Consider the following 23,573-nt stretch of genomic DNA (forward strand, 5'->3'; position numbering starts at 1 on the left):
CCTGTCCATTTTGCTTCCACACCACTTGAACATGGTACTGGATAGATACCTTGCCAGAGGAAAACTGTTGGGCTGAAGGCTGAAGTACTAATTTGACAAAGGAGTAGTATTGACTTCTAGTATTCTATTGTAGCAATTAACATAGTCTAACTGTATTCCTCAAGCACCTCTCTACTTCATGGAAGGGAAGCCTTTTAATGTCAGGTTTCTGCTAGTTTCTCATAACAGGTGCTATTTCCCATTGAGGTGACCACAGTTATTTTGTTGACTGTCAGTGAATGAGGGAAAATGGATTCTCAGTGCAAGTATTTGATGAGCTTACATGGATATTGAATTGACTGAATTTTGTTAATGCAAATAGAAGTCCAGATACAGCACAGGAAACCATACTGACCCTAATCAGCTAACAGGCAATTAGAACAACCAGTGTGATCAGATATGATTTTTTTCCTGTGTGATTTGAATGTCACCTCAGTTCTCGTAAAATGATCATTAGAACATTACAGCACAGTACAGGCCCTTCAGCCCACAATGTTGTGCCGTCATTTTATCCTGCTCTAAGATCTATCTAACCCTTACCTTCCTCATAGCCCCCCATTTTCTCTATTATTGATGTGTCTATCTAAGAGTCTCTTAATTGTCCCTGATGTATTTGCCCCCACAATCTCTACTGGCAGTGAGTTCCATGCACCCACCACTCTCTGTGTAAAACAAAAAGCGCTTACCCCTGACATCCCCCTTATATCTTCCTCCAATCACCTTAAAACTATGCCCCCTTGTGTTAGCCATTGTCACCCTGGGAAGAAGTCTCTGACTGCCCACTTGATCTATGCCTCATCATCTTGTAGACCTCAATCAAGTCACCTCTCCTCCTCCTCCTCCTCCTCCTCCTCCAAAGAGAAAAGCCCTAGCTCACTCAACCTATCCTCATAAGATACTAATTGAGAAGAGCGGATCCAATGAAGCTTCTCCAATTAGAATCAATTAATTAGCTTTCCCAGAGTTGCTCCCAATTCTGATGAGAGGTCATGGACATATGATTTTATTACTTTTTCTCTCTGCAGATGCTATCTGGTCATCTGTTTCCAGCAACATTGTTTTTATTTCAGATTTCTGCTACGTTTTGCCTTTGTATTTTCAGAGTTGTTACAGCATTTGCTCTTTCAGCTTGTATATAATTGACTGGAAATTCATTTCTGGAATACCCTTGTGGTTCCTGACTGAAGAAGGGCATATGGAAAATTAAAAATTTAGTTGGGAGGTGGCTTGATGGCTGGGGACATACACGACATTAACAGCAACAAGGAGGATGTAGTACTGATCAATAATGATGAAAAGTTAAAGAAGGCTTCCAGCTGGAGGAACACGAATGTCTTCAACTGAACCCAAAGCAGGGCTCTGGTTAGAACCTGCCTTATTGTTCTCTGGGCTCACGTAGGTAGTAGCAGTTTCCTCAAGTGACCTCAAATGCACATTGCCCATTATTTGGTGTCACTGGACTTGCCTGGGACTCTCTGGATATTAGCATGTTGTGTGCATAGAAATGGTGGCAACAGTCTTGGTCAAAATAGAAGGATCCTGCCATTTATGTTGGTTTGGGTAGGCTTTTCAAATTATGTTTCGCATTTTTGATTGGTGCACACTGCACACCTTGTGCAGGATTGAAACTTCAGAAGTAACGTTAGTAAATGAATTTCTTTGAATATCAGTTTATCACTTTTAAGTCAAACATTTGGTCAAAACAAAATTGTGTCTGAGAACCATATCAAATGGAGTATTGCTTCCAAGCAATAACTGATCAACCCAAGTACTGGCAGTGGACTGAATTAGGCTAACCTTTTGGTCACCATCAATGGTATCAGTTCCTTGCATTCAATTGGAAATTTTCTTTCATAATAAACAGGCCTAAGTAATAGAGCGATATCAGAATCAGATTTATTATCACTGACTTGTGTGTCGTGAAATTTGTTGCTTTGTGGCAGCAGTACAGTGCAAAGATATAAAGATATATTTGAAACAATGGTGAATTCTGCTGTGGTTTTTATCTTGTAATCAGAAAGGGAGAGTGCTGTAAAGTCTGAGTCTTGGTGTAGTAACAGCATGGTATAAAATAAATTGGATTAATCTGCAGTGTTTCTTCTGGCAGTCTTCTAGTAATTGACTCTGGATTGACAATACCTGATTTGGGATGACTATGATTTGTTTCCATTAATAGAATTTTAATTTGTGGTTAAGATAAGTAAAAATTAAGTAATACATATTTTCAATGCAAAACTTCTCAAAGGAGCCAGCTATGCTTTTAGAACTCAGTTAGCTTCAACTGTGTTTGTTTTCATAATTGACTTTTTAAGCCCAACTTCGTTGTCTTTTATTACTTTAAACCAAGGATTTTTTTTCTTCCTTTTATTAAACATATGTTTTAAAAACTGGATAGAGGAGCTGTTTTGTGTATTTCTTCTTTTGTACAGCTGGGACAAGCAATGGTAGAAAAGATGCATATTTATAAAAGCTGTATGTAGAGTTTGATAATCTGGGCAAGCTAAGCCACGGGCACATTCAGGTAGGAGCTTGCCGTGTGACTCATTGACTGTACCTCATTGCATCTGCATTCCTTGAAGCCCTATTTGTTCAATGCATTATTAAATATTGATATATTTTAATTTCAATCTCTTCTTTTCCCTCTTCTTAGTGTTTTCATGAATATCTCTTCATAAGACCCATAAGAAATAGGAGTTAGAGGAGTTAGAGGAGCCTGCTGTGCCATTCAGTAAGATCCCAGGCCATCTGATCTTGGTCACAGCTCCACTTTGTTCTATGTTCCTGATTAAACTTGACTTTTCTATAGAATAAAAATTTCTCCATTTCAACCTTGAGTATACTCAATGATTTGACCTCAGCCATTTGGAGACAATCATTCCAAAGATCCTTGAGAGAAGAGTTTCCCTTTCATCTCCCAACAGGGATGACTCTTTCTCCTGAACTTTGCTCCTATTGCTAGATTATCCCACAAAGGGACACATCCTCTCACCATCTACCTTGCCAAGCCCCACAGAATCAATGTTTCAGTAAGATCACAACTCATTCTTCTGAATTTGTGCCTGAACCCAAATTGCACCTCATAGAACAACCACTTCACCCCGGGAAGTCAACTTCCTGAACCTCTTCTGCACTGTCTCCAATGCGAGTACTCCAGGTGTGGTTTTACCATCCCTTGTACATTTATACTCCATTCCCCTTGCAATAAAGGCCATCATTACATTTGCCACCTTAATTATGTGCTGTACTTGAATGCTAATTTTTTATGCTTCATGTACAAGAGTACCCAGATCCCTCCTGTGCTGCAGCCTTCTGTTGTCCCTGTCCATTTAAACAGTATTCTGCTGTCCTTTTCTTCCTGACAAGTGAATAACTTGTCAATTTCCTAGATTATACTCCATTTGCCAAACCTTTGCTCGCTCACTATGTATAACCCTTTGCAGAAACTTTGCGTCTCCCTTACAACTTCCCTACCAATAGCCTATATACTGTAACTGAAGCATAAGAAGCTCCCCTACATTTTTACTTGGGTCTCCTCGCAATAAACAATAACATTCTGTTAGTTTACCTTGTATCTTGCTGGACCTGGGTACTGACCTTTTGCAAATCATGTACCAGGGCACCCAGATCCTTCTGTATCTCAGAGCTCTGTAGTCTCTCATCATTTAGATAATGTGATTTTTTTTTTCCCTGCCAAACAAATATTATACTCCATTTGTCAGATCCTTTCCCACACAATTAACCTATCTACATCCCTTTATCACCTCATGTCCTCACGACAACTGGTTTTCCTTCCTATCCTGGGTCATTAGCAAATTTAGCAATGATTTCTTGGGTACCTGCATCCAAGTGACTTTTATATAATTTGTGAAATGTTGAGGCCTCAGCATTGATCCCTGTGGCAAACCAGTAAAAGACTCAGCTACACCTGTTTCCTGTTAGCCAACCTATCTATCCATATCAGCTTATATTATGAGTTTATATTTTCCCAAATAACCTTTGATGTAGCACATTATCAAATACCTCTTGGAAATCTAAGTATAGTGCATCCACTGCTTTGCCTTTATTCACAGCATGTGTTATTTCTTCCAAGAACGCTCATGAATTGGTCAGACATGATTTCATAAAACATGTTGATTTTTTGATATTTTCCAAGTGTCCTGCTATAATGTCTTCCAATAGTAGCTTCTAATATTTTTCCAATGAGAGGTTTTAAGCTAACTGGCCTGCTTTCTACCTTTTTCGAATGAAGGAGTTCAATTTCTATTTTTCATCAAATGGAACCTTCTCTGAATCCAGGGAATTTTGGAAAATTTAATCCAATTTAGTGACTTTTTAGTTAAAAGTCCATCCAAGAGCTGGGGACTTGTAAGTCAGCAGCTCCAACACTTTGCTCAATGCACTGCCCTTGTGATGGTAATCTCCTTGAGTTGCTTCCTCTCATCCAATTATTCCTATTTCTATATTGTTACATCTACTCTGGAGAGAAAACTGGTGCAAAATACCTGTTTCATTCACCTGTCGTTTTCCACATATTTCATTATTCATTCCCCACACTCATTTTCTGTGTGTGTTAATTACCTGAAGTGAAGTTCCACAGCACAGTAATTATTTTTTTCTGTAAACATTAGTTTAAAAGTGTGGATTCCACTGATGCATTTCAGTGAAATATTTTGATATTTCAACTGAACTGAAGTAGTTCTGAATTGACAGAACTTTTATGTACCAATTGGTCTTATTAATTAACTGCAGAGAAATTCACCCATCTTACATATAGAAAGCCTAAGTAAGTATTTCTCTGGAAATGCAATTCACCCTTTAGGGAACTGTGAAATGAAAGGATTCTTTTTTGAAAAAGTAATTTATTATCAATTTTCAACTCTGAATATTGCACTAACATATTAGATGTGGAACTAGTTCTGTGTAGATTGTATATGCTTCCATATGAATGATGAAAACCTAGCAGTGTAATAATATCTCAGGTACAGGTATAACATTTGATCCTGCATGTTATTCCCAATCTCAAATTAAAACTTACATGTATCAAAATGAGAAATAATCTTAAATTTTTTGAAGCAACACACAAAGCGCTGGAGGAACTCAGCGGGTCAGGCAGCCATCTATGGAGGGAAATGGAACAATCAACATTTCGGGTCGAGACCCTTCATCTGGACTCAAAGCTGAGCTCAGTGAAGATGAAGGGTCTCGATTTGAAACGTTAACTCTCTATTTCCATCCATTGATGTTGCCTGAGTTCCTCCACCACTTTATGTGTTGCTTCAGATTTCCAGCATCTGCAGTCTCTTGTGTCTCCTCCTAATTTTGTTGAAGCATGTTTAAAATGAAAGAATACGAATATATAAAGTTAAGGAAATATATTTCTATTTTGAACAGTTACTTAAAAAAGCAGTTTTGACAGCTGGGTGACAAAACAATTGCTTTTTTTGCCAATTTGCATTTAGTATACCTGGAGTGCAGATGAAAGTACAGTGTAGATCCTGTAAGCAAGCAAGAAAATAGGACATGGCTGAAGAAGTGACAAGGGAACATTTCTATTTATAGTTGTCCTGCAATATGTTTGGCAGTCTGCATTTATGATACCCCATTTTCCAGTTTCAGGATTGCTGCAACAATGGCATCACAAGAAAGAAAGACGACCAGTGAGCATGGTCAGTGAAGTTTCTACCTACACCATGGCATCCGAAATGGCACTGCTTCCAACTAGTCCTGTTTGCCGAGTAAGTGCTGACTCTTGTAATTATAATTCAAATCCCAGTGCCCTTTTGGTTCCTCTGACACTTTCAAATTTGTCCTGCAATTAAAAAACAGTAACTATTCAAGATCCAGCGTTGTCTTTTTTTTTGATCTTTGATCTGCATTGAGCAGGAAAAAGTGCGATGCTTTACACAATCTATTTCAATTTTTGTTTGCAACAAGATTAACAATACTTTCAAATAAGTAAGGATATAAATCTTTTCGCTTGATCCTAAAAATGTGCGATAATATGTCTCATTAAGAAGTTGAACATTTGGTTTTGCACTGACAATGAAGAAGCATCACGAGTTGTGAAAAATGGAGTCTGAAAAATCACTTCCAAAGACTAACTGAAAATAATTCAGTGATTAGTATCTGTAGAAGTGAATTGATATATGCGTGAAAGAATTCTTATTATTGTTTTATCCTTGAATCGCAGGAAATTTACAACACAGAAAGATGCCATTGACGTGTTATTATTCTTATGTGTAAAATCATAACTTTACTGATTGTTGAGGATACAATATACAGAAACTCATCAGAATTAGCAAGACATGTAGTTATTAGGTAGGATATCCATCAGCTGTTAAGGTGAATTTTACCAGTTGTCCTGACTGATGGAAAACTGAGTCATGCTGACAGCTGAGAAATGCTTCAGTTCTTTAAGCAAATCTAAAAACCTTGATCTGATCAAATTATCTTATAATATTTTTCATGGGTCACAATGAATGAATGAATGATGATATCCTGTTTGAGGACTTCACTAAGTTTAATACTAATTAGCTGAGCACATTGTCTTACAGTACATTGAACTCTCTTAGTTTATGTAGAACTGCTGTCATATGTGGGAACATGATGATTCTTTATTAAGTCATCAATTTATTTGTGGGCTAAGTCAATCATCCCTCGGTTCTTGCTTGCTCAGCCACTGTCCAATGATGTTCTTGTACGTTCAGTCCACTGTTCCTGAGCAAAGCCCATTATTGCTGTTGTACTATCGTTGCTTTCATAAACTCAGTTAAATATCTTCAAGGTTTTTATGAGTCAAGTTCTTTTAAACAACTCGTACAAAGTTTCCATAGTGATTCAATTCTAAGCATACTTTAATCTGATTCATTAAAAGGGATTCATATCTGTATAATTGATAAACTTTTGATTTTCAAATTGCTTCACACCCCCACTTTTGATTGGCACATGAATATCAAAGCCAGGTCAGACCATATTTTTCAAACAAAGGTTCAGAATATTAAATTTATATTTCAAGAAAGAAAAGTGCATGTAAAAGGCAAGTTTCTTGGAATTTATCAGTCTACGAGATGTTTTCAATGTCTGATGAGTCATTTGAAGCCTGGGATTTATCTGTAGGAAGGTGTACAATACATTCAAGGACTGTATTGGCCTTCCAGGCAAAAATCTCTGAGTTATCGTTTAGGACCAATAAGAAAATTACTGTTTTGAGGATAACTATGGTGAATGCTTGTCGCTGAAATTTAAAAAAAAATGAAACAATGCTTGAGTGTCAAGCACTTTAGGAACCTGTTGTGGAGAATAAGGTTAGTATTTTAAAACCAGAATAACAATGTTGGATCCAGCTGTAATGAATACTGAAATAATGTATGAAAAGATACCAGGAATACTTCCATCTACACCTTAGTACCTACAATCAAATCAAAAGCACTTTCTGTTAACTGAAGTTCATCCTGGTTTTGCCTCTATGATACACTGACCAAAGTGTTAAGTGAGTCTGGAGCTTGCCAAATACTGTCCAATTTTACATGCTGAGAGCAAGTGCTGTGTTCTCTTAATTGTGTCCTTGATTAAGTCATGAGTGGAAATAATTAATTCCATGTCCTATAACTGAATAACCACAATACTTAGTTGGATAGGTGCATAGCTGATACTGGAGCCATAGGAATTCTTAGATGTGGAAGATTAACATACTAGAGTATCTGTCCACAACAGTGAACATGTTTGGGGAGTGTTGGCATCTCAGCGCCTATGCTGAGTCCTCAATCAGAACGTCTGCAAGATCCATTACCAAAGAAAATGTTGCCAATAATTTGATCTAACAGACTAGGAAGTAGTTCAGACAAGGCCAACTGCCTTGTCATTTCTGCTATATGTGAATTTTTTCCAGTAGTTGCAAAAAGAAACTGATTTCTGGAGCTTTTAAGATCTCATAATACTTGAATGTGGAATTAAAAGTGGAATTAAGCTTTAGTTTTATCATGTGAGTGTTGAATTATTACCAAGGATCAGAATATTCCTGAGATGTTTTCAGACCTAAATTTAGGATTTTCCACAGCTTCTTGTGGACTTCTGTCTGTCTTATAAGTGGGCCTGTGAAAAGAAAATTTAATTTCTATTTGATAGATTTGCATGCCAAACTGTAGCTTGTTTTAATAGAAGGAACTAATATTTATGAAGCATGATATACAATGTGAATCTGGCAAGAATTTTCTCTTTTGTAGTATTAAGATCAAGGCCATTGAAGCAAGGATCCCATACCATGCCCCAGAGGCTTTATTGGACTGTAATTTTATAAGTGACATGTGGATAGAGATTATCGACTGTCTCTGGTTGACAGAGATGAGTTGCAGGTGGATATTTTGAGGACCTGTAACTAGAAGCGACTAAAGAAGTTTAACAAAATTCAGAATTTTCTCCAAGTTTTGATCCTGATGCATTGACATAGTGTGAGAACAGATGCCAAGTAAAGTTAGAATAGATGGTAGAGATGAGTTCAAAGTTACTGAGCACTTCTCTTGCATTCAAATTGGGATATTTCTTGTAAATGAATTTGGTTAAAGATTGATTCAAAGGCACACAACATTATAAACATCAGATTGAAATATTTGAGAGAAATATTATCAAACTTCTGCAAATGTTGACATAGTAACATGCAGTTGACGTATTTTCTGTAGTTTACTCTTGATTGCTTTCTAGCCAACCAGGAGTACAGTATATAAAAAATTTTATATCAGGGAATTCATAAACTTGCTGTGTAGAACTGCCCTTGGGGATTTTTTAACTTTATCGTAGATGCATATTCCATAAGGTTTCATTTTGAAATACAAAGAAGGTTCTTTACAAGGTACTTGGCCAAGGTTGTGATGAATGGGTCTGTTGCATTCATTACCACTCATCCAAATGTGAGTTAATATAACATGGAAAAAATGTTATATCTCTACGCATTGCATATGTTCCAAGTAATAAGTTATTTCCGGCATGTCGCCTGCGTTGCCTGTGCATGGAAGAATTTCATAAAGCATATCCAGTGCTATTGGAAGTCCATTTCTGAGACAGCCACGGTCTATCAAGGTCATGCTTATCAATAGACTAATTTGAATTGATTACCTTGCATTTGTCATTGACCAGTGTATCAAACTTGTGCTTCCCATCATAAACTTAGGTTCTTCTTAAGGAGCTGGAATAGTCTTGAGGAATAAAATTTCGTAAATTACGTGGAAAATGTCCATCAAAAACGGAGTAAAAGCATCAGTCTTTTTGGACTGATTGAGCTGGAAGACGGACATGTTATCAAATGAGGGAAGTGAGTCGAAACCCACTCAGATCTTGGGGGTGACTCTCAATGATTCCACATGTCCCCTTAAGGATATGTCTGTATTGTTGGACATGTGAAAGTAGTGGATTGTGAAGGCAGACGATGTTGTCTGGTTCTGTTAGTTTGCAGACTAGGATTTTTGTATACCCCTCATCAATGAAGTAATGGTGTTCCACTTGCTCTGGACTTAGTTCATGAGCAAGTTTCTCAGTCCTGATGCAGGGTTTTTGACCTGACATGTCGACAATTCCTTTCCTCCCACAGATGCGCTCTACCCTTCAAATTCCTCCAGCAGATTGTTTATTGCTCCAGATTCCAGCATCTGCAGTCTCGTGTCGACGGGCTTTCTTCAATAAGCTTGCTGTTTAAACCTACCACTTAGGGGCAGGGAAGGAAGCTTCTACAGGTCAACACCACACCACGCAACACAGATGCAACAACAACATCACATGGTCTCAGTCCTGATGCAGGGTTTTCAACACGAAATGTTGACAGTTTCCTTTCCTCCACAGACCCACTGAGTTCTTCCAGCTGATTGTGTATTGTTTGAGTTGGTGACATTGACTGTCCTCAAGCCGTGAATTTCTACTGTTTCTAGTCATCTGCTTTGGGGGCCTAAGTCCTGGAAAACGGTGCACAAGTTCGTCCATTTCCAATATCCCTCGGGACATCTCCAGATTGTCAAAATGGAGACAGTTTTAAAAGATTGCTTGTCATTCAGGTGCTTAGTATATATTTGTACAGTTTTGCCTCATCCTTTGTTCGGGCATGTTTACTCTGAACACCTTGAATCTTCTTCACTGTCCCCTAGGGCTCAGACACTGATTTCTTTTCAAGTACCTGCTTCCAATCCACTTTTGCCCAATTGCTTCTGAGCCTGGTAAAATTTGCTTTCATCCTGTGTCGAAATTTTACCTTGATTTTACCTTTTCACTTCTCTATAACTATGCTAATCTAAATGAATAATATCATGACCACAGATTTCTATTTGTTCTAGTCCTTCCACCTGCCCACCTTCAAACTGCTCTCCCCCCCCCCCGCGTAAAAAAAACAGTCCAGAAATGCACCCATTTGAGCTTGCAACATGTTGGGCTAAAAAAACGTTCTTAGGGAAAGTAGCTTCGGAATTTTGCTCCTGAATGCTTTTTGTACTGTTGTACCCCAGTTAATCATAATCTCAAGATTATAACCCTATTATTAGTGCACTTGTCAGAAGTTTGCCCAGAAACGTATTTTCTCTTTCTTGCTTGGACAGTTGAAACGTGTTTATTACTCTCCCAGCAGTGATTGCTCCTAATTTGTACGTCTGTGCAATCAATAAAGCCTCATTTGATGATCCTTCTAACCTGCTATCCCTTTCATAGTTGTAGTTGTTTCTTTAACCTATTATCGTCACCACCCCCTCCCATTTATTCCTCTTTCTCACTTGTCTGAAAACAACTAGGGACATTAAGCTGAGTTGAGTTGAGTTGAGTTGAAGTAATTACTGATATATCCTTCTTCCACCGATCTGTATGTGTTCTCAGCTCACCTGCGCTATTCACCACTCTTTGCATTTTGGTATATGTTCTATTAAGTACAGCCAGACTCCCATTCTTGCCTTTGTTTACTCTGTCTTCCATTTCCAAGTCAGCTTTTCAACGTTCCGAATCTATGATCAGCTACCAAACCCCCTGCCAAACTATTGTCAATCCTCACAACAGAGCAGCCTGCCTCTGTAGGGATATTTGCCTTGGCCTGGACAGGTCTCACTTTTCCCATAACCGGTCTCAATTCCCAAGAATCTAAAGCGCTTCCACTAGGACCTGGTGCACCATTCATCTGCACCAACCTGTATTTGCACTTAATAGCTCTGAGTAGTATATAATAAAATAATATTGAAATAATACCTCACTATCCACACTAATTCTGTCATATCCCCATCAACTTGCCTATCCCCACACCTCAAATTCTCCAGCCAACTGGGGGCACTTCTCAGTGGCTAAGTAACCTATCAAACAGCCAGTCTTTGACATGTGGAGGAAACCCATGCAGTAACAGGGAGAATGTGCAAAACTCCATACAGACAGCATGCAAGATCAGGATCAAACCTGGTCACTGGATCTCTGAGGTAGCAGTGCTAACTCCTGCACCACTGTGATTTGGATAAAGATTCAGATATTCTTATTTTGCAAGTCATCCAGACACAGCTTAATCCTTTCTTTACTTTTTCCATTGCACACTCTTTTGCCTTACGCCGTCATATTTATTTGTCATTTACTCTTTCCTGCTTATATTTCCAACCTGGGTCTCTGTTGTTCTGATCCATTGGCCTCGGATATAACCAGTACTGTCTTGATGTCATGTGGAGTGAATAGCTGAGACTAGTTTCTATGATGGTGAAGATATCAGAAAGATACAGATGACTATGCACTTGGCATTTCTGGCTGAATGCCATGTGTGAATGCTTCATCCTTGTATGTATTTAGCTCTGCCTTTACCTACATCGGCTTTGATGCTTGCCTGTCACCACAGCAAGTGGTCGTGTTGTTTGATGGGGTGTAACATAGGTGGGTGGTGCTGTGTGATGATGTCATGCATTGCAGCTGAGTTGTATTTATATGAGGGAAAGTTATATGCATTGACGCATTATACGTTGTGGGTGCAGTGAATGACCGTCAGATCCTGCAGAAACTGAACCGATGGATGCCCCATTGCCCAATGCATCCACATAGCTTTTTCCACCATCTTTCACAGCTGGAAGATGAGGAAGTCTGCTGGGGTGCCTCATGTACCAGTGAGGATTTTCCTGCGTGAGTTATTACATCTGATTGTGGACAGGTTGTTCGTAACTAAACCAGCAACCTCCAAAGTCCAAGCTAGTCTTGCGAATGGGTTGGTTCACCTTCTTCGGCAGTCCCTCAGGACCGAGGATGATTGCTTCCACTCCATTCCTTTGGGTTCAGAAGTGACCAATGAGTCAAAGGACAGGCACTGTGGTGTAGCGGTTAGCATAAACGCTATTACAGTGCCAGCTACCCAAGTTTCAATTCCGGCCGCTATCTGCAAGGAGCTTATACGTTCTCCACCGTGTGTCTGCGTGGGTTTCCTCTGGGTGCCTCCGTTTTCCCTCCACATTCCAAAGACGTACGGGTTAGGAAGTGTGGGGCATGCTATGTTGGCGCCGGAAGTGTGGCGACACTTGCGGGAAGCCCCCAGAACACTCTACGCAAAGACGCATTTCACTGTGTGTTCGATGTACATGGACTAATAACGAAATCTTATCTTATGTGCGAGCTGCTAACACTGCCGTAGGTGGGGCGGGATGGGGTTGATGGGTGGTGGTTTGGTAGGTAATGTGGTCCTCATGCAATTTCTGATGGCTTCGACAACTTCCTGATGATGTAACTCAAGGTTATCAGTGCCATCCTGAATGCTCCTTCTCCACTTTTGAGTGACCCTGGGGCAGGAATTCCACGGATCAGTGGGAGGTGTCACGTTGTAACATCATTGAATTCCTTTGTTTCTGTTCACCTGGTAAAGGTGTTTGCTATCAGTGATCTTGGAGCAGGATACATGTTTCAGAAGACTGATGTTGAGAGTGTGGTTGATGTGGCTCGCTGAATGGAAATTGGCAGGGTTGTAACTGGAGCATCAAATGCTGGAGATTTTGGAAAGAAACATTGACATTGTTCATTTAAATTGCTGATGGATTTGGAGGATTCAGTGGAGACTGTGTTGGTGATCCTTCAGTTCCTTGATTGGCCTGCTGTAGATATCCATGTCTCAGAAGCATACAGGAGAGCAGAGATCACTGTTTCTTAATTGATAGTGAGCTTTGTGCTTGTTGCGAGGTCTTGGTCCTCAAACAGGGTTCTCCTCAGTTGGCCAAAGGCTGTGCTGGTATATGGATGGTAATAGGGAATTTTATCATTGCCGTTTGCCTTCAGTGAGAAGTGACACCAAGATATAGGAATTAACCATGTTTAGAGGATATTGGTGGGGTGTTTGGTGTTGTGCAGTAGGGTAGGTTGATGGAGGACCTTTGTTTTGTGAGTAATTATTGTATGCTCTCATTTTCATGTATGCTTCAGTGAACAAGGCAACATTAAGTTGGAGCTGGGCCTGCAAACTCCCACGTATAAAACAAAACATCACTGAGTCGGCACCAGTGCCCGGAGATCTGTTAGCTCAGACTACATCTGCTGCCATTAGCAACTGTAACACTGCCCACAAAATGTTGGCTGTTAGCCAAAGTTAAACGGTTCTATCTCCTCCTTTTAGAAATTGCTTCAGTAAATTTTCTAAATCACAGTTGGGAGTCAACTGTTGCTGCAGATAGCCTACGGAAAGACTTAAAGTAAACCACAGAAACTGCAATCCAGGCCCAACGCCATTCAAGTTTTATCAGTCTGTGTATTTCTCTCCCAAATCTGTATGAACTGCATTGCAAGAATGATAGTAGCACTTTTATTTGCCTCACTTTTGTCAGTAGTATTGATTAGAAAGTCACACAAAAGTAAGTCATCATTTTATCACCCTTGTTTTCAATTTCCTATCTTGTGTTTTAAATCCTTTCATCATGTCACTTTTCCCACTCTGTGCAATCTCTCTCTCTCCCTCCCCTCCCTCCCTCCCTTCCTCCCTGTCTCCCTCTCTTTCTCTCCCTCCCCCTCCCTCTCTTTCTCTCCCTCCCCCTCCCTCTCTTTCTCTCCCTCCCCCTCCCTCTCTCTCTCCCTCCCCCTCCCTCTCTCTCTCCCTCCCCCTCCCCCTCTCTCTCCCTCCCCCCCTCTCTCCCTCCCCCTCCCCCTCTCTCTCCCTCCCCCTCCCCCTCTCTCTCTCTCTCCCTCCCCCTCCCCCTCTCTCTCCCTCCCCCTCTCTCTCTCCCCCTCCCCCTCTCTCTCTCCCCCTCCCCCTCTCTCTCTCCCCCTCCCCCTCTCTCTCTCCCCCTCCCCCTCTCTCTCTCCCCCTCCCCCTCTCTCTCTCCCCCTCCCCCTCTCTCTCTCCCCCTCCCCCTCCTCTCTCTCCCCCTCCCCCCTCTCTCTCTCCCCCCCTCCCCCTCCTCTCCCTCCTCCCCCCCCCCCCCTCTCTCTCCCCTCCACCCCTCTCTCTCTCTCTCTCTCTCTCTCTCTCTCTCCCCCCACCTCTCTCTCTCTCCCCCCACCTCTCTCTCTCTCCCCCCCTCCCCCTCCCTTTATTGCAGCTGGATCAAGCGAAGCTACATTCCAAATTTAAAAAAAAAGATCAGTTTGAGTCCATTCATTTCCATGTTGTTGTTATCTTCAGAGATCTATAATGTAAAGGGGAGAAGTAATATCTTACGCACTAATTTTTTTTTGCTTTTGATAATGACACCTTTGGACTAAATTATCGTTTGAACATTGCAAATTAACCATACAGGAGGAGATGATCCAGACCACCCCATTCATGCTGGTTTAAATGTTGCCCAGCCTAAACCCACCACCTGGCACTTGATTGAGAACCCAGCGGGTCTCAGCTCATCAATTACTTGTCAGACGCATTTTAAGTTGTGGTCAGGGTTTCTGCCACGACTGTGCTTTCAGACAGAGTTCCAGATCCCCACCACAGCTACACGCTAATCCTTCTCCCAATAACTTGAAGGATGAACACCCTGATCTTGACTGCAGAGCTAAGGTAAATTGGACCTCCTTATCATCCAGCCTCTTAACTTTAAAAATTCCAGTTACATCTCATTTTAGCCTCCTCCATTATAATCTTTCATCATGACTAATATTTTCCAATACTGGCAACACTTTGGTAATTCCCTCGCCACTGCAATCATGTCTTTTCCCGTAATGTGGGGACCAAAACTATGTATGATATTCAGGCTGTAGCCACATACTGTAAGTACTGTATACAATCCAAGGATAACCTTTCTCCTCTTATAATTTATGCCTCTGCTGTGTGAGAATGAATCTGGAATGCCTTAACCACCCATTTTTACCTATCCTGCTACCTTTAATGATCTGTGAATATTCGTCCTAAGGTCTCTCTGTTTATCCACATCCTCCTATTTATTGAAATTGCCTTGTTGCAACTTGCCAAATGCATTACCTCACACCTCGTCTGGATTGAATTGCACTCGCCACTTTCTGCTTGACTGACCAGACCAACCATATCCTTCTGAATTTAAAATCTTTCCACCTCTGTCTCAAATAATTTCTTTCTCACATGCAAATTTCTTAAATGCCCCTTATGCTAATTTAAAATCATTAATAGACACAATAACATCAAGGAATCATGTACTGAGACATCAGGAACTTCACCTGTAACAATCTGTCAGTCACAGATAAGATAAGATCTTTATTAGTCACATGTACATCGAAACACACAGTGATATACATCTTTTGCGTAGTGATTTTTGGGGGGCAGCCCGCAAGTGTCGCCACAATTCTGGCGCCAACATAGCATGCCCTTAACTTCCTAACCCTGTATGTCTTTGGTTGTGGAGGAAACCGGAGCACCCAGAGGAAACCCACACAGACACAGGAAGAACGTACAAACTCCTTACAGACAGTGGCCGGATTTGAACTGGGATTTGAACCCAGGAACAGCCTTCAATCATTACATTCTGCTTCCTTCTTAATGGATCATTTTTGGATCCATTTAACTGTACTCCCTTGGATCCTTGCCCATTCTTCTATGTGGGAGCTTGTCAAAAGCCTGACTGAAAGTGATGTGGACTACATCATCTGCACTGACCTCATTATCCATTCTTGTTACTTCATTAAAATATTGAATCAAGTTGCCCCCACATGAACTTCCCCCATCAAATCCATGCTGGCTGTCCTTGAATAATTTGTGCCTCTCCAAATGAAGGTTTATCCTTTTCACTCAGAACTGGATTTCAAAAATTTGCTCACTTCTGAAATGAGACTAATTGCTCTGTAATTAATTGGTTTATCCCTGCCTCCCTTTTTGAATCGTGACACGATGCTGTCTGTACAACATTTCCTTCATAATTAATTTCCCAACAATTCCATAAAATACCTATTGGGTGATACCCATTTTAGTTCACAACTAATTGTTAAGTCAAACATTAAAGAAAGAAAAATTGCTATGCTGAAATGAAAATGAAGATTTGAGAACAATACCACATCACTAATCTATCTTCTACTTGAAGTTTCTCATCAAATATATGATCACTGCATTGCATAACTGCAAATGATAATGGAAAGCTGAATTAAACTTGGTTGCAGTTGTCAATTTTCTTCTATCAGTGACGTAGTTAAATTGAGTAACTACTTCTGTCGGCTATCATTTGATCTTTTAAATAATTGAATTATGTTTAGTACAATAACTGAATTGTAATTATGTGCCTTTCCTTTTGTGTCAGTTTGCTTGACAGGAAACTAAACTGTAAACTGAAAAACAGAATTATGTATTGGTATTCGACAAAGTCGGAAAATGTTCAGATATTTTCATGCAATATCAAATATTGAACTCATTCATCTTGATGATCCATCTCGGCTTCCTCCTGACATTCCCACCATCACAGAAGTCAGTCTGATTCACACCATGATATTAAGAAATGGCTGAGAGTGCAGGATACATCAGGGGCAAAGCCCCAGGCAATATTCCAGCTGTCGTGCTGTGGACTCCTTTCCCAGAATCAGCCGCAACTCTCGTCAGGCTGTTTCAGCACTCTTACAAAACTGGCATCTACCCTTTAGTGTGGAACATTGCTCAGGTATCCTGTCCACAAAAAGCAGGACACGTCCAATCTGGCCCATTACCACACAATGAGTAATATGATGGAAGGTGTCTCTGGCAGTCCAGTCAAACAGCACTTACTCACCTGCCACCTGCCCACTGGATCTCATTTATGATTTCACCAAATGCACTTGGCTCCAGGAATCATTGCAGCTTTGATCCAAACGTGGGGAAAAAAAATTCAGAGGTGAGTTGAGAATAGCTGTCCATGATACCAAGGCAGCCTCAGACAGAGTGTTGCACCAAGGGCCCCTGTTAAAAACTGAAGTCCAAGTGAATGCTCACCACTGACTGGAATTATACCTTGCACAAAGGAAGCTATTTCTCCTTGTTGAAGGTCGATCGTCTCAGTCATAAGGCATCATTACAGGAGTTCCTCAGGGCAGTGTCCTCTACACAGCCATCATCAGCTGCTAAATCAATAATCTTCCCTCCATCATAATGTCAGAAATGGAGCTGTTTGCTGATGATTGCAGAATTACTCATTTCACTTGTAGCACCTCAGAAAACTGAAACAGGTCGTGCCTGCAGGCAAGAGGAGCTGAGCAGCAATCAGGTGGGGACCGATAAGTGACAAGTAAAATTAATGTCACACAAGTGCCATGTCGTGAGTATTCCCCATAAGGGAGAGGCCAACCATCTCACTTGATATTCAGTGGTATTATCTTCGCTTGATTGGGCGTCATCATTGACCAGCAATTCAACTGGAGTGGCCACAGAGCGGCTGGGGATCCTGCAGCGAGTTACTCACCACCTGATGACCCAGAGCCGTTCTACCTTCCACAAGACACGAGTCAGGAGTGTGATTAAATACTCTGCACTTGCCTGGATAAGATTGCAACACCCAAGAAGCTGCATTCTATGCAGGCTAAAAAGCAGTCCGCTTGATTTGCAGGTAAATGGCATTCTCCATTACCAGTGCATTCCCTCCAGATACAAGACTACTTCAACACCAACCAAACCCGTGACCTCTGTTACCAAGAGTACCAAAGGTTGCAGGTGCATGGTTTGCACACTCCTGATGAGGAAGTGTTCCTTCATTGTCACCAGGTGTGAATCCTGGAATCTTCTGCCAAGAAGCACTGTATGTGTTCCTTCACTTGACAAGCTGCAGCAGTTCAAGAAGGTGGCACACAACCACCTTTTTCAGGACAATTAGGGATGGATAATAAGTATCAGCCTTGCTGACAATATGCTCATCTTGTAAATTAATTTTTAAAAAAGTACATTTTGAGAATTCCAGATTGCACCTTGTTCTGGAGACTTGCAATCTAATCTGTAATTTGATTGAATTTCAGCTATGAAGTGGTTTGTATTAATTCACTGTTTTTTTGACTTCTAATGAATCATCTAGCAACGTGTCTGCGATTTCAAGTGCTGTTGACTTTTGGCATTTCATTAGGTATTGGATAATGTTTTTAGGACAACATGTTGAGTCATTCAAAACTCTGGACTTTTTAAGTATTCTTTGCAGATTAATATGTGAAAATTCCTAGTCTGCGTTAATTAATGTGTGAGGATTTGTTATTTACTTGGTCCAATTCTGTGCCTTTTTGGTCAACTATTACAGTAGATTTCTCTTGACATGCAGTATTATAACATGAAGCAGAAGGTTGCAGGAAACAACAGAGTGTAACATGTCTGATATACCCAGTTTCAGTAGATTTCAGTGCAGATATTTCATGTATCAGTTTCTAATTTACAGTATGTAGATGAATCTGTACGTTTCGCAGCTGAGTTCAAGTCAGCATTGAATTCTTCAGTGAAGCATGTGAGAGAAATGATCTTACAGTAAACATTCAGAAAATAAGGTCCTCTGAGAACCAGCCCCAACTTCCATCCCACAACAATGAAGCTACATGATGAGATCTTGGAAAATAGTGGTCACATATCATATCTTGGGAGTTACATTTCAGTGAAGGCAAATCTCGTTGTTGAAGTTCTGCATGTCCTCTAGTGTGCCAGCACAGCCCCTGGTCAACTGAAGAAGACCAAGACTTCAAACCTGGAGTCAAGCTCATATTCTACTGAGCAGCAAAGGTCCCATCCTACTGGATGCTTCAGAGTGATGTGCAACCTATTGCAGGCACTGCAAAACATTCATTAAGAACCACCAACATTGTCTCCATTAAATGCTCCAAATCCATTTGGCAACATTGACAAATCAAAGTTAGTGTCCTTTTCCAAGCCAATGTTCCTAGCAGGCCTACTAACACAACTACTTTGCTGTAAGCTTTATCAAGTCATGGGCAGGCATGGAAGTGTAGTGGTTGGCGTAACGCTTTGCAGTGCCAGTGACCCAGGTTCAATTCTGGCCGCTGTCTGTAAGGAGTTTGTACTTTCTCCCCGTGTCTGCGTGGGTTTCCTCCGGGTGCTCCAGCTTCCTCCCACTTTACAAAGATGTACGGGTTAGGAAGTTGTGGGCATGCTATGTTGGCACCGGAATCGTGGTGACGCTTGTGGGCTGCCCCCGGAAAACTCTACGCGAAAAATACATTTCACTGTGTGTTTCGATATACATGTAACTAATAAAGAAATCTTATCTTATCTTGGAAGACAAAGAAAACATCTCAAGGACAACCTCAAAGTCCTCTTGAATAAATGTAACACTCTCTTGATTCGTGATGGTTCCCAGTCAAAATGGAGGAGGATCACTGAGCACCACAACCCTTTGCAACAGGAGTGCATGAACAGCAGAAGGAGCGCGCACAACATCCCAAATAATCCCCTTAAGCTCCACCTAGCTCATCTCTGATAAGTCCCACCTCAGAATCCACAGAATTGAAATGGAAGCAAGTCGTCTTTGATCCTCAAAGAAAACCAGAGAGGATGTGATCTGGAACTCACTGCCAGATCGGAGTGGTGGAAAGCACGTTAATCAGGCCTTTCAGAAAGGAATTAAAAGCACACTACCCAAGGGAGATTTCAGAGTTTGCAGAGTTACTGGGAGGGAATGGAATGTGGTTAACTGGGTTGTTCATCAAAGTACACAGATTGATTCAGTTGACCAGGTGGCCACCTCTCATCGAAGGCAAAGATCATTGATGGAGCTCGCCGTGTTCTCAAGTTTGCCAGCATTGTCTTTGATCGACTGGAGAAGACAAAGACCTCGAACCTGGAACTGAACTCGTGATCCACCTCGCAGCGGTGATCCACCCCCCTGTATAATTCAGCGCATTTAATGAAGACAATGTTGGTGGTAGTTATCTAATGCTTCAACACGATTCCGTTGGCCAGACCACATTGAACTTGCCGTGCTTACGTGATCTGAACGTAATGAGCCAACCTTGCGAGATTCCAATGAAATGGTCTGAACAGTGACTGGATTCCGATGGCACAAAGAAAACTCCACTCCCAAATTATTCCTGAAGGTTTTGACTGGCATCACAGGTGGACTGGATGGTGAAGAAGGCATTTGGCACACTGGCTTTCATCAGTCAGGGTATTGAATATAGAAGGTGGGGCGTTATGTTGCAGTTGTATCTGTGGAGAGGCCACACTTGGAGTTTTGGTTACCCTGTTGTATGAAGGACTTCATTAAGCTGGAGAGAGTGCAAAGAAGATTTACAAGAATGTTGCCAGGACTCAAGGGCCTGATTTATAGGGAGAGGTTGGGCAGGCTAGGACCTTAATCCTTGGAGTGTAGGAGACTGAGGGCTGACCTGATCGAGGTGCATAAAATCATGAGGGGTGTAGATAAGGTGAATGTACTCAGTTGTCTTCCCAAGGAAAGGCAATCAAAAACTAGGGGACACAGATTTAAGGTGAGAGGGGCAACTTCTTAACACAGAGGGTGTTGTGTATATGGAGCGAGCTACCAAAGGAAGTGGTTGAGGCAGGTACAATAACAACATTTAAAAGACATTTGGATGGGTGCATAGATAGGAAAGATTTAGAGCAAAATGAGCCAAAACAAGCTTAGATGGGCATCTTGATCAGCATGAACGAGTTGGGCTGAAGGGCCTGTTTTTATGCTGCAGGCTGTAGAAGCTGTGAATAATTTTTGATAGTTTTTTAAGTGTCTCTGACATGTAGATATAAGAACTAAGAAAATTGAAGCAACTTTTTTTAAACATTGAAATTATTGATACATTTTAAAATAAAGTTCATTAAAAAAAATACCTAAAAGCACTTGCAATAATTTAAAACATTAGACTGAAGCCGCTTTATACAGAACCTGCAATCCCATTTGATATTTAGTGTCTCAGAATCTGTGTCAGATTTCATCTGATGGAGGATATGAGAGAGAGTTACCCCAGCATAATGCTGGGGCATGTAAGCAAGACATGGCACTGGAGTCCAGCAGAACAAACTGTCAAATTCAGCCTTCTGTTCAGAACTGTCAACGTCAGCCAGTGAGTTCCAGCCCTCTGGTTCTATTACTTGGAGGGAAGGCTTTAGTTAAGACATGAAAATGAGAGGAAAGGCTGGCACTATTTCTAAATGTAGGCAATTTGACCAAAGATATTCTTTTGAAATTGTGTTCTTTCTGTTAAAAATCTTGAGTGGTGCTTCGTGAAATTGGTGCAGAGATGCTTTTAATAATTTTGAATCAGGACATTACATTTTCCAACATGAAGCAGCCCTAGCTGCAGATTGCCGCAATGCGCAGTAATTAGTCGGGTATTCTAACAGTTCTACTCTAATATGCAGAGAATATATGGCTACATTTAAGTATTTTCAACCATCAGTCACTGAAGTGTCAAAAGTTCTTTTATTTCCAATTTCTATTACATTATTTATTTATTTAGCACACCCACTTGAATGTTTTTTTTTGCAATATTTTTGCAGTCATCAAGACCTTCGAAGAAAATTCACAACTTTGGGAAAAGGTCGAATTCAATTAAGAGGAATACAAATGCACCAGTTATAAAGCACGGCTGGCTTTACAAACAGGTACTGCTAATTAGACACCACTTAACTGGGAACTGGGGAGGGATCTATTGATGTGTGACATCTAATTAAATGATTTTAATATATAATGTATAGAAGTTATGATGGAACATCAAGATTTTTCTTAAATGCTAAAGCAGCATTCAAAACTATTAATAATGGAAATAGTTACTATCATTCCATCTCCAATATGTTTCAGCTTCTTGAGATCTAAGTTTTAAAGAGATGAGATTTAAAGCACAGGAGAGCAGAAAAATATTCATGCCAGCCGGATTAATGCACAAGCCTGGAAAATCAATCCCTCTCCACTGTGTTTCTCCAGTAGTTTTTATGCTAAATAGCTTTCTATCTCCCTGGTTTACTGAAGTGATACTTGTGTAATACTCAGAGTGACTGTTGAGGCTGGAAAATTGAAACAACAGGAAACACTGGAGATTGGTAGCAAGTTGAGCAGTATCTGTGGAGAGAGAAATACGACTGGATCAAAGTTATTGACTTGAGTTCTTAATTTTGTTTCTCTTTTCACAGGTATTGCCTGACTTACTGAATATTTTCATCATTTTGTTTTTTTATATATCTGTTACCTACCAATCCTGGTGTTGTATTTCACATTCTCACCAACTCTGCTTAATGTAATTAAATAGTAATTTTTTTCTGGATTTTAAGCCTGTACAAAATTTCTTGAACTACTTGCAAGAGCTTCATTTCTTTCTCCCAGGTTACTTTTGTTGTTACATGTTCTGGCAATGTCATCTTCCACGCAGTGCTTCTGTTATGTCTTCATTTTACCTCAACTAAGGATTCCCCTCCATTGTCATTAGAGGAGTCTTTGATAGTGTCCATTGCATTTCCTGCTCTCCTGCTTTTAACCATCCCCCTCCTCCTGGAAGCACGATAGGCTTCCTCTTATCTTCATCCACCCTGTAGCCTCCACACTCAGTGGATAATCTCTGTCACTTCCATGGGATTCTGCCACCAAATGCATCATCCCCTCCCCATCAGCCTATAAAGATGCATTTAATATTTAACATCCCTGATGTTGCATTTCTAATTAAAATAGAATGTGCTGGAAATACTTGAGAGATCAGGCAATAACTGTGGAGAGAAACACAGAAAAGGTTCTGGTGAAAGGTCATTGATTTGAAACATTAATGTGGTCTTTCTGCATCATTGTTTTATTCACTGACATTTCAATTCCTGTAATGCTAACCTTAAAAAGAAATTATGCTCTTTTCTCCAAGCCTCTGTTTGTCTTCTTTTGTTCACCTTCATTGCTTTCTGTTGTCTTCTTATCTTTAATTGGTTATCTGGCAGAGCCTGCTCTCATATCATCTCTGCTTGTTTTGTAGGACAGTACTGGTATGAAGCTCTGGAAAAAACGCTGGTTTGTACTTGCTGATCTCTGCCTGTTCTATTATCGAGGTAAGATGTGCAGTAAAATGGAGAGACAAATCCATTTTTATTTAATGCAGTGATCTATTTTGCTGAAAATAAAATATATGAAATACATTCAATAACTTTCCAATTTAGAGGAACAGAGTTGACGACATAATATTGCTCTGATTCTATTGAGAAATTTCAGTCCAGTCTTTTTTTTCTTTTTTTTTTGTCT

General features: G+C 40.5%; 1 protein-coding gene across 3 annotated transcripts in view; it reads left to right on the plus strand.

The window, feature by feature from the left end:
* plekha5 (pleckstrin homology domain containing, family A member 5) overlaps positions 1-23,573 on the plus strand; it is a 211,906-nt gene that overhangs the window by 113,221 nt on the left and 75,112 nt on the right. Inside the window, exons 6-8 of one of the 3 annotated variants that reach the window (XM_052033631.1) lie at positions 5,686-5,774; positions 21,860-21,964; positions 23,311-23,383. In XM_052033631.1, coding sequence (XP_051889591.1) covers positions 5,686-5,774; positions 21,860-21,964; positions 23,311-23,383 — 267 coding nt within the window. Of the gene's footprint in view, positions 1-5,649; positions 5,775-21,859; positions 21,965-23,310; positions 23,384-23,573 lie in introns of those variants that run through there. The other 2 variants (XM_052033628.1, XR_007957809.1) reach the window with 2 other exon arrangements.

The sequence above is a fragment of the Pristis pectinata genome, chromosome 19 (assembly GCF_009764475.1).
Source record: "Pristis pectinata isolate sPriPec2 chromosome 19, sPriPec2.1.pri, whole genome shotgun sequence".
In the NCBI taxonomy this organism is placed as follows: domain Eukaryota; kingdom Metazoa; phylum Chordata; class Chondrichthyes; order Rhinopristiformes; family Pristidae; genus Pristis; species Pristis pectinata.